The sequence below is a fragment of the Chiloscyllium punctatum genome, chromosome 7 (assembly GCF_047496795.1).
Source record: "Chiloscyllium punctatum isolate Juve2018m chromosome 7, sChiPun1.3, whole genome shotgun sequence".
NCBI classification, from domain to species: domain Eukaryota; kingdom Metazoa; phylum Chordata; class Chondrichthyes; order Orectolobiformes; family Hemiscylliidae; genus Chiloscyllium; species Chiloscyllium punctatum.
Window position 1 is genome coordinate 57580539 of NC_092745.1, and position 12303 is coordinate 57592841.

A 12303-nucleotide genomic window follows, 5' to 3' on the forward strand; every position below is an offset into this window, starting at 1 on the left:
TCTTTACCCACATGGTATTGGCCTCTCAACCCCTTTGGGAAAGACAATTGAAAGAGATGTTCCTACTCTGAAAGGACTTGCATCAGGAGCAATTGTTATCATCAGTCCTGGGTCAAGACATGTCAACAATCTGTCACATATAAGTTTTTAAAATTTGTTTGTGGGATTTGTGCATTACAGCTGGACCAGCATTTATTGGCAATCCCTAATTACATTGATGGTGGTGGCAGGTTGTCCTTTTGAACCACCTGGTGTAGGGGCTTCCCAGGTAAGCTTCTATAAATTACTGCATTTTGTTCGGTCATGTCATGTTGAGTGTTTCTAGCTTTTTCTATTTTTGCGACTATGTTCTAACAATAATTCAGGATGATTCCACCTCTAATATGGTATAACCTATTGGAACACCCAGTAATCTTGCCATAATTTGTTTTCTATGCTTGAAGATTTAGATAATTGCTTCAGAGTGCTTTTTCTCATTTATTCCAAAGCCCTCAGGTTGGGCAGCAAGTTTTGAAAAAAAGAACTCTGGAGAGGAAATTCGATGATAGAGACAAGAGATATCAGATTTGAAGGAGACATTTGAACAAACTGCATTTACTGTCCCTGGGTTGCAAATCGATTCAATTCCCAAATCTGTACATAAGTTGGTTTGGATGCAAGTCAGAATGCAATGCAGTACATTATAAAGGACCATTTGTAAGTACAGGAAATTTTCAGATATTGAATATTTAAAACTACATCCTTATATGGAGTTGCATTTGTAAGTTGGATGTTCAAATGTCAGGAGAACACTATACATGAATATTTGAATTTTGGTCCAATTTAGGTTTGTAGTATAGACGCCCGTGCCTGCTAAACAACATTCATTCCCCATTATGCAATGCTTTGATTTTAAAATTTTAAAATTAAAATTCTCATCCTCATTTACAAATCCATCCATGCCTTAATTGTGTGATAATTGCACCACCATTAGTGGCATTACCTTCAAGTACTTACCTCTCTGTCTCTTTACCTTGCTTTCATCCTTTAAGACACTTTAAAATAAACTTTTTTGATGAAGGTTTTGATTATTTGACCTTAGAGGTCCATATGCAGTCCCCAGTGTCATACTTTGTTTTAATACAATGAAAAGGATCAAGAACTGCTTTTTTAATCACCGGAAAATGCACATGGTGCATACTGATGTGAACTACTCAAATTAACAGGAAATAGTTACCTATCAGTTGTGATCATATGATGGCGTTATTGTTGGAAAGCATGAAACATTTTCAGTTGAGTACTACTTTCTTGTGTACAGATTATTGAATTAGCTTAAACACTTTCTCCCAGAAAACACATGCAAAAAGTATTAGAGAAACAGGGGAAAGATTTGTGATAATATTACCATGAACTCTGAGGTCAATGTGCTGTTGTTGTTCTCCTGCAGCATTTAGTGCTACACATGTATATTTGCCAGTATCACTGATCTGAGCGCTGGTGATGGAAAGGACTCGACCTCTAGATTGAACCTGCATGGAAGAATATCAACAGTGCTTTAGAGAACATGTAGAAGAGGATTTAGTTCACGAGTCATTGTAACAAAGCAAAGACTTTGTACATAATGAAATGCTAAATGTAAACCTGCTGGTATATTTGCACCTTGTTTCTAAGCTTTGTATTTTAAAATTAAAGTAGTAAACATTTTGGTCAGAAACTTTGCATGCAGTTCAAATAATGATAATGAGCAGTGGGCTGGGTTGGCCTCTTTGGAAACATTTTGAAGTTGCAACTGGTAGTAGTGTGTCCAAGATACTTGCTCTGATAGATTTTGTGGAAGCCAAAGACATTTCAGCTTCAGACCTCATTAGAATTTTTTGGGGAAGTGTTCTGTGAGCTGGCAGTTCATTGGGGAGGAGAGGGGGGAAGAGGCAGTCTTCTTTTCCAATGTAGAATCATCCGTCCCCAATCTCTTGACATCACACAAACAGATCTGCACTGTTACATTAGAGGGGATCATGTACAAAATAATGCCTCCAATCTTTCTATGGATATCATACCTAAAGCAAGGTTTACATTTTGTGGGCAATTCTAAAGAATGCACTTCCCCTTTTAAGTGAGAGGAAAGTTATAAGAGAAAGTTACATTACATAAGCACCTCTGCAGTCATGGACTGTAACCAGCTCACTATCTACGTGTGAAGCTTGCCAACTATGGACCCCAGTTGATCAAAAATTAGCTAGTTAAAAATGTTCACTGGCAGGATGTTGACTAGGTTCATGGAATGGCCCACCTATCCTTTGGAACTATAAAAGGGTCAAAAGAACAGTCTGTCAGGCATCTGAAAAAAGAATGACAATAAGCCAAGAGGATAGACTGCTGTTAGAGAAAGCTGACAATAGAATTGACAGGAAGCCAAGAGATACACTGTTTGCAGTGATAATTTTTCATGTTTAGACTTCAAGTCACACAAATTCTGTCATCTAAAGCTGTGAGATTGTAAAATACACATTTATATCAATATTCTGTTTTTACATGGGAATTTATTTTAATTTGTTGCTCTTGTCCACCAATTAAATCACGATGTTATGACTATTTTTGTTTCATTGATTCCTTCCTTACTCATTGGCTTTCGGTAGGATTCAGTGCTGGTAACTTGTGTCTTCCTGTCTGATTGGAGGACCAGTGGGAATTCTCTCTCTCTTTGGGAGGCCTGACGCGACAATAAAGTAAAAAAAAAACTCTCATCAGGACCTTGTGTAAGCTGAAGTGCCCTACTAGAGTTGTCAATCAGAAACTGGCAGTTCTCCATTACAGAGCCTGCAATTAGGTTTAAAGGGCACTTCTGGTAACACACCTGGAATCCCTTGAGTAAGGTAAACAAGATGGAATGGAAGTTGAGGGCAGTGGGTTGCTGACGAGATGAGACAGACAAGAGGGGCTAAACGTAAGGAGAGGTAAATGGTTCTCAGCAGGAAATCCTTCCAACCTGAAGGATTGTGGCTCAGTGGTTAGCATTGTTGTCTCACAACGCCAGGAACCCGGGTTTGATCCCAGTTTTGGGAGACTGTCTGTGTGGAGTGTTCACATTCTCCCAGTGTCTGCATTGGATTCCTCTGGAAGCTCCAGTTTCCTCCCACAATCCAAAAATGGGCAGGTGAGGTGGATTGGCCATGCTAAGTTGCCAGTGGTGTCCAGGGATGTGTTGGTTAAGTTGATTAGCCATTGGGAATGCAGAGTCATAGGGAAGGTGGGGTGAGTCTGGATGGGAGGCTCTTTGGAGAGTCGTTGTGGACTTGTTGTGCCAAATAGCCTGTTTGCAGCTTGTAGGGATTTTATGATGACTTTACTTGGGCATGAACAATCTATGAATGAGGAATCCTTATAGGTTGCTGGCAAACCTGACAGATATCTTTGTTGGCTTTCAGAAGGCACAGGAGACTTGGTGAGAGTCCTATTAAATCCCATTGGCTCAGGGATAATTGGCTTTAAGTGGATGTTTAACAAGCCAGAGTGTTTTTCTGCAAAAAGAAGGTTTCCTCCCATCAGCCACTTCCTGACATACTGCTCACCAACTAGGGAATTGGATATTAGTCTGCTTTGCAGTCTCCCAGACCACTCATCATTGTGTCTGCACCAGCAGACGCCAAGCTTATGTCAGTAATGCTACAAGTAAGGTGTCTAAGTGACCCTTTGAGAGTTGTTAGAACAAAAGCAACTTTTGTCTGCCATCCACACAAGCAGTTAAAAGGCAAAATGGGTGGCCAGGGATTTAAGATCATTGGGGTACCTCATTATGTCTGCTGGGGCTAAGACCTGTGTGATACCAACATCAGGATGCCTGCAAATGAGAGAACAGCTTATCCACTTGAAATTGGTTGGGAGACTGTTTAATAATGCAAAATGATGGTGGTGGAAAATCAATTAAAACTTTCAGATTTAAGTAGATGGAGGATGACCTGCATATGGGTTGACCATTTATACCAGATTTTAGAAAGATGTTTAGTGGCTGTGTAAGAAAAAGTGAAGAAAAAAAAACTTTTTGTTTTGTTGGTGTTCCCAAGAGAAACACATGTGCTCCTGTTCGCAAAATACTCCATTTTACAGTTGGTCTGTTGATGCCCTTCTCCCCCTAAAAAAGATTATGTGGCCTCCTGCCTGCTCCAGCAGAGAAGCCAGATAATTTATTGTCTTCTCACAACTGAGATCTGCAATGGGCTGTCTCCTGGATGAGGTAATGAGATTTAGGAACATAATGGCTCAGGGTTTAAACTGGTATCAATCTTATGTCCTTCTCGGCAGAAGTTAAAGATGAGTTCCTTTAACATTGACCATAGAGGATATCCTAAGGGTATTATAACTTAACCTAGTCTCATCACATCTTCAAAAAAGTAATTATTGGCATGCAGGAAGAAACCTGGACCTTTGTGCTTTCTAGGCCAGAAGTGTTAAGGCCAACCATACCTTCCTCCATGGTGCTATTCAACAGAGATTAAGCATTCAATAGGGCATTGGAAATTAATTGGATAAAAGTAATGTGCCAGAGTATGGGAAAAAAGAAGATTGTCATGAGGTAATGATACTCATTTTAAGAGCTGGTGCAGGCACAATAGCCCATAAATCTTCTGTGATTCTGTGATTAACTGTGATCCTAAGACCTCTTATATCAGTCTAGTCAGAAAGTAATTAAATCTACCACCATAAAAATTTACAAGAACAGCAAAAGTAATTACATTCAACAAGATAAATAAACCTATCTGCAAAATATTAAATTCTCAGATTATAGCAATTTAGTCTCCAACTGTAATACTGTGGGATTGGGAACTCAAGAGCGTGAGGAATGGTACTCCATAATCACATACAACCTGAGAAACTTCTTACAAAAAAAAGTATCTAATAATAAAACATTGACAGCAAAACAATGTGGAGAAGATAGCAGTAATCTTCTTTGGCTCCTTAATCATTTGTTTGTAGTCAGAATGATGAAATTCCACTCTAGGCCTTGAATACATCAATCTATACTTTATTTTAGTTTGAATTTTCCCAGCTCCATGGATATGGTGGGCTGGGTGACTGACTGACAGCTCTCCAATGTTGTCCTGCTTCCAGTCAACATACCCAAGTCTGTGAGAAAGAGAAGACTGCAGCTGCTGGAGATCAGAGTCAAAACATCCAGGTCTGGGCCACTACTGGAACTAGCAACTTGTTTTGCAGGATCAGGAGGCCATAATGCTCTCACAGGTCTGTGAGTGGCTACAGGCCCCTTACTTGAAGGATCACTCCTCCAGACTTGTTCCCGGGATGGCTGGACTGTCACATGAAGAGAGAATGCACAAATGGGGTCTAATATCCTCTAGAGTTTTGAAGAATGAGAGTTGACCTATTGAAGCTTACAAAATAGGATGGACAGAGTAGGTGCAGGTAAGATGCTTTCTCTGGTGTGGGAATCTAGAACCGGGGATTCAGGCTAAAAAGAAGGGAGATGCGACTTAGATCTGAGATAAGGGGAAATTATTCTAATCAGAGGGTTTTGAACTTTTGGAATTCCCTACAGAAGGTTATAGAGGCTCAGTCTTTGAGTATGTTGTAGGTGACGATTGACAGATTTCTTACTACCAGCTCCCGTATAAGGATGGGGTAGCACATAAGGATGGGGTATGTAAAAGAAATTGAAGTGTTCAATCAGCCACAGTCTGATTGGTTGGTGGGGCAGGCTGAATGGCCTATTCCTGTTCCTATGAACAAGGAGGCATTCATAAATGCCTTTACTTTGAGATGTCTCCTATCTCTGAGTTCTTCATTAGCACTCACCTCTTTGGGCGATGCTGCCATCCTTACAATGTGAGAGACTGCCTATTGGGCCTCATGATTCCTGACCTATTACCATCCATATTTGGACGGCAAATACTGAGGTCGACAACTGGGAGGCCACCTCATGTAAGGTTTCTGTGACCAATGCACTTGACCTCTTGATAAGATTCGGGACCCACTTTTGGTTTTGATGTTGTGACCCCATTGCCCTGAGGAAAGTTCAGTCCAATGATGTGACAGCAAGAAAAAGCTATATTGTTGATGATGCCAACTTTGATGATGTGTTTGCCCATTTATATAAAAGTACCATGAGACATTTTCAAAGAAAAGTTTTCAGAGTTATAACATTCCTTACCAATTTCAAAAAATGTAGATTCGGTGACCATTAATGGTTTTTGCTCTTTACGTGATCTTGCATTTTGCAAATTGGTTATTGCAATTGCCTGCAAGTGTGACCACGTTCTAAAAGCAATTTATTGGCTGAGAAGCAATTTGATGTAGTTTAAGCACAAGAAGATGCTATATAAAGGTAATATGTTTCTATCATTACAAGGTTGACTGTTAAGCTTGATACTATCATGAAAAGCTTCAAGGTAATGACTAGTTTAAAACAATGAATTAGTAGTACCTGAATAGCATCGGAAAAACTGGAGACAGGGCTGCCATCTTTCAGCCACATTAAGCTTGGTACTGGGATGCCGCTGGCCTCACATTCAAGTCTAACAGGGTTATTGACCACCACTGTCACCATGTCATTGCTGCCAATGATTGCTGGAGGAACTACAAAGTAAAATGATCAATGTGAAAACAAAAATACATTCAAACTTTTGAAATGTAAATTGTTTCATATTAATTATGACATTCTATGAGTTAACTTTGCTGCACATAGTTGATCTGTACAATTTTCTTTGTCTATTCTTATTACAGAGTGGGTCAATATCCATTTAAAGCTGTAAGAGAACTGGCTAAATCTGCCGACAAATGCACTGCAATTAACTTTAAAACACTTTGAATTATTTGGTTTATTTGTATTGTCAAGCAGATATCTTTCAATAATATTCCCAAAACTTATCTTATTTCTGGGGTTTGTGGTGCGAGTGGCTGTTGTTTGCTTTAAATAAATTTTTGAAATTAATTGGGAGTAATTATGATTGTGTTACAGTGAATTGGCATCCTGTATCTCAGCATTAAAATTACCATCACTGTATATAAAATGCATTGAAATATTTTGAAATAAGGTACTTGACTTTTCAGGTATGAATTTAAAGACAGACAAATTATACCCTTGGCGCGTTCAAAACTGATTTCACAGAGGGAGGCTATTCAGCTCTAGTTGATGATATTACCATAATCACCATGACATAAAAATTAAATGGTCCTGTCCTTAATTAATATCCAACTTCTAATCTACCCATTTGAATTCAATGTAAAATGACTAAATTACAGCATGCTAAAACTCTGTCTATGTGTACATGAGGTATTCAGTGAGCAGTTTTTCAATCGAATGTAAAATTGGGATTTAAACATTTACAATTTAAATTCAAATTGCTTCTTGCTTCACTGAAAAACTTCTGTTTACTTCATTACTTATGATAGATATGCAAGTTATAAAGTTTTTATTATGTTAATAGGTATAATGCATCTTATATATTTTAACACAGAAGGATATCTTACAACTATTACTCACAGATCAATTACATTTGCAGCTTCACTTCATGAATTCATAAAGTCTAACTTACAACATTACTCACCATAAACCTTCAAATCGTAGAATATCTCAGCAGAACCTGCTAAATTGACAGCTGCACATTTGTACACGCCCCTGTCTGCTACCTGAGCACTGGCAATCTGCAGAAGCTGACCCCGATTCAGTATGGAAGCTGCCATGCTTGTGCTGATTGGCTGATTGTCTTTGTACCAAGTCACAGCTAGTGTTCAGAAAAATAAAGACATTTTTAGAATTAACTCTGTTACTTTACAGCCTAAAATCATGACTGATTCAATATCTCAAAAGGATGGAACAAAATTTCCATTCATGGGATTTTTTGTGGCTCCACAGGATTATGTTGCAAAGTGGAGGGCAAAGGTCTGGTGGCCACGCAGTAGGGTGATATGCGTATCACCTTCCCATCACTGCTGGAATTTCACCACCAGAGGGGAAATTGATGGTTGGCCCTCAAGCTCCCCAGGGCAGTTGAGGCAGTTAAGTATCCAATTCTGCACATTTCAGGGCTCTGTCCAATGCTTCTTGCGTTTTACCAGTGGTAGGTGGGCACAGCCATGTGGTGAGATGGTCTGGTATATTCTGACCTCAGTGGTTTAGTGGAGGGACCTTTCTCTCTGATACTGTGTGGCCAAGGTACTCCTTGGAAAGAACTCCTCTGTCCTCAAACAATAGTCTTCTTTATGGGGCTTGCCCGAAGAGTTTTGTTGAGCTCAATTTCCAGCCTTCGTCAATTGTGGCTACATCACAGCATGAGGTAATTGAAGCCTGGGAGTAACCGCAAAAGTGCTCCTGGTGACTGAAGAGCTGTCAGCCATTTGATAGGCCAGCAGGCCTTGGGGTTCAATACAATTGCTTAAAATGGTATGACTCTAAACTACTGGCAGTTAAATATCTGCTGCATCAAAAATGCAGTTGGGTCTTCCAGAACCTGCTGAGGCAGGGTTATCCCCAAATTTCCAAATGGTGTAGGACTACCAAACTGTAAAGTTCTGACAAGGTATAAAACTCCTCCTTCCAGTTTTACTCATTCTTAGTAATTTCTTTCACATCATGTATGGAGAAAGTGAGGGCTATAGATGCTGGAGAGTCAGAGTTGAAAAGTGTGGCGCTGGATAAAGCATAGCAGATCAGACAGCATCCGAGGAGTAGGAGAGTCAATGTTTCGGGCATAAGCCCTTCATCATCACATCATATACGCCAATTAACTATATACCTTTCACATTCTACATTTAAGCTCCCTAATATTCAGTTACCTTAACTACCTCCATGTGTAGTGCTCAAATTCATCAATGTTTCACAATACCAACCAACTTTGCTAATCTGTATTCCCATCAACCTCAATTTTCTCCCCCTTAACCCTCCTCTTCTGAAGGTGCTGGGATGCATTTCTATGGGCAATAGTGCTCATTGGCAACTCATTTATAAGACAAAGAGACCAGTATTGATCGGACCCTTTAACTAAGCATCCACCAAGACTGACCGTGACCTATTCATCACCTGGGATATCGCACAAGTAAATTATTGTGTGTGCATTTACAGTGGTGGCATAAATAGCAACCTGAAAAAAATCCTCTTTATACACACGCACTAAGCTTGAGATCATCCCTGTTTAATAATGAGCATGGCGCACAGTAAAGTTTGCATTTATTTGTCATAATTTTTTTTGGAGAGGGAAGGTCTAAAGCTAAATTATATATGTGGGAAGGTGGTGGCATAGTCACTGGACAGTTATCCAGGACCCCAGGATAAGTTTCTGAAGACATGGGTTCAAATCCTACCATATGAGTTAGTGAAATCTGAATTCAACAAAGTTGTGGAATAAGTAGCCTCATAGTGATGGACAGTAATTTTCATGAAATGGTATTGATCATTAATGTGGGAAGGAACCCTATCGTCCCTATTCTAGATTCAAGGTAATATAATTACTCTTAACTACTTTCTGGGTGATTAGGAATAACTACTATATGGTAGCCTAGACAGTGGCACCCAAATCTTGTGAACAAATAAAAAAAAATTCAAAAAAACCTTTCTTAGAAATTATCTATTTTCCCATAAAGCAAATATTAAAATAAAGGCATGTAGTAAGATACGAACACAACAATTAAATCATATACCATTCATTCCACTTACCAAAAGGTAGTCAGCAAATAGCTGCAGAGAGTTTCTCAGGCCTACCTGGTATTGGATTTCCTGATGCTTTGCATTTCAATTCTACTGGATTCCTAACAATCACTGTTTCATTGAGAGTTAGGCCTTCATCTTCAATGCTTGGAGGTTCTGCAAAGACAAATAATGTAGATTTTCATGGATAATGGTTCAGAAGAACTCACTGGTGCATGAGGTGGTTGAAGCATTAGTGCAGTTAAAGGGAGACTTGTTGCACAACCGAACAAGAAGGGAAAAGGGCAATAACAGGGAAGAAGTAACATATAATGGGATGAAGCTAGTGTGGAATATAAACCCCATCTTGACCAGATCTAGATCATGAATGACCTAATTCTGAGCTGTGGTTCATACAAAATTTTATGCGAATATATTAAATTATCTGGTATTTTTCCTTGAAAAGATTTACCAAATCTAATGTTTTTCATAGCTAATTTTCTTTTTAATGGAATTATACAAAAAAACTTAAAGTCTTCTTAGATATTTTATGGGGTTTAGTGATACTGGACACTCCCATAAGTGATCCCTGCATCCTTTGTTTGGCGTTCATTCATTCTATGTATTTTGATATGTTATATCCTGATATGGGAACATCCCTTGAGATCTGAGTTAGACATGGACCCTGAATTTGCTGGGGAGGTAACAGCAGATCTGACATGGATGCTGATACTAAAATGGAAAAGGATAACAACCTTTGGCAAGGAAGCAATATACTGCCAGTATCGTGAAACTCCAGCAATTTGTGGTTCAACCAGCTTTGAACTGGAGAGAGAGGAAAGAATCTAATGAATGGGTCATGGTGTGGCTTTCTCTACTCCAGTAAATTCTAGGCTGCTACCATATTTGTTCATGTTTGCAGATAGTCCAAATACAGTCAAAACAAGATCAACTGTAAATTGTTACGTTGCTTCAGTTTGTAAATTGCAAGTGAATATGTAAAAGTCTTTTTACAGACAAAATTCAAATTACTTCACCTACTTTCATACCTACTTTTCTCACCCCATAAATATATTTTAAAAAGCATGCAATCATGCTCTGGGTAGAGTGTGTTTGGGATAAAATACAATATTGTACCAATGGGCTTCCCAGTTTGCTGTAGTCATATTACCTATATCATCTTGCAGCCAATTTTTTAAAAATCACAGTATAAGCCTGAATGTTGTCTTGAGGGCTCATAAGACGAGCGAACACAAGAATGTTCAGAGCTATGAAGGATGCTTCAAAAAACTGAAAGATATTGAAGCACAACAAAGAAACAAGCTACTGCTGAAACAATTGACAAGACAACGGCAAGACAAATACTTTTTCTTTCCTAGTACTGGTTGTAATGAAAGCTGATTTGAAGCAGAATTGAAAAATCTTTTCATGATCGTGGACAATCATATACTGCTGGGGACACAACAAAAGGAAAAGAAGACATGTCCAGTGTGCAGAAAGCATATTTTCACTTAAAGAAGACTGATCACAAGTGTTTGACTAGATGAAAGCACAGAAAACATGTGTAAATGGCCACCACAGAGAGTCAGCCGATAATTTTGACAAATCACTCCACATCATGTAGCAGGTTGGTTCAATCAGGTTAGTATGAGGTGAATGGTTTGTGACTATCGGATGATGACTGCAGAAAGAGAACATCAAGTCAATGTCAGATTAACACCAATGTGTCATGTCACATCACAACCTTGTACAACAGAACTCAACATGGCGATTGAAAAATGAAGCTCTTGAAAGTAAGGTTGAGGCTATATGATGGCACCATACTTGTATCGAGAGGACAGATTAATCAGAATCCAAAGCACCAGTCATAAAAAAAGACCAGGAGCTCCAGATCATAGACAGCAAGCAAAAGCCAATCATTTCAGTTGGAGCAAGTCTAAAGCTTGAACTGCTAATGCTCAACATACAAAATTACAGCACATTAAACTATTGACTATAGAAGCATTGCTGGAGAAGTGAAATTATGGATGCAATCTCATAGAGGATTGGGTGACATGGTCTGAAGTGAGAGAAGAGGCAGAATTGGGTGAGAAGTCCAGCAAGGTGTATCTCGTAATGGAGACCATTTCACTCCATCTTTTATTCATTTCACAAGTAGTGTGGTGAGATTCTCGCTGAGTGGGGCATGTTGCAGATTGACATTGGTTAACTCTTGTTGATGGCTCAAAATGCTTCATTAATATTCTGGTTGCAATCTTACCACACTCCCAAAATTCTATGCATTGTGAAAATCCAACATGGAAACTTGAGCAGTTGTGTAGCAGGCTGAATTCACCGCATGGTCCAATGACTGCATGTTGGACACCGAGCACCAAAATCTTGGGGCACACTCCATGAGCATCAGCCATACACACCTCACCTCTATAGACTTTGGCATCTCATATGTTCCAGCCTTGAAAAAACATGCATACTACATTTCCAGTCTACTTACAGAATGCTTCTGTACTTCAAGGCTTCACATTGGAATAAATGGGCAACAGTAATTTGTGACGTTGCTGCAAGGTCACTGTGCTCAGGATATGGACCCAGCTCATAGACCAGACCAGACTGCATCTCCAGACTCTTCACTCTGTGGACAGGCGGGCCACCCGAAATAATGAATTTATGATGGAAAGTAATAAACTTACCAT

At 39.2% G+C, this 12303-nt stretch overlaps 1 protein-coding gene across 3 annotated transcripts in view; it reads right to left on the bottom strand.

Moving 5' to 3' along the window:
* The window catches only part of hmcn1 (hemicentin 1), a 597300-nt gene that overhangs the window by 242866 nt on the left and 342131 nt on the right, over nt 1-12303 (bottom strand). For all 3 annotated transcript variants that reach the window (XM_072573640.1, XM_072573638.1, XM_072573641.1), the window contains exons 37-40: nt 9689-9790; nt 7539-7715; nt 6416-6567; nt 1385-1508 (exon numbers count right to left, since the gene is read on the bottom strand). In XM_072573640.1, the coding sequence (XP_072429741.1) occupies nt 1385-1508; nt 6416-6567; nt 7539-7715; nt 9689-9790 (555 nt within the window). The remainder of the gene's footprint in view (nt 1-1384; nt 1509-6415; nt 6568-7538; nt 7716-9688; nt 9791-12303) is intronic.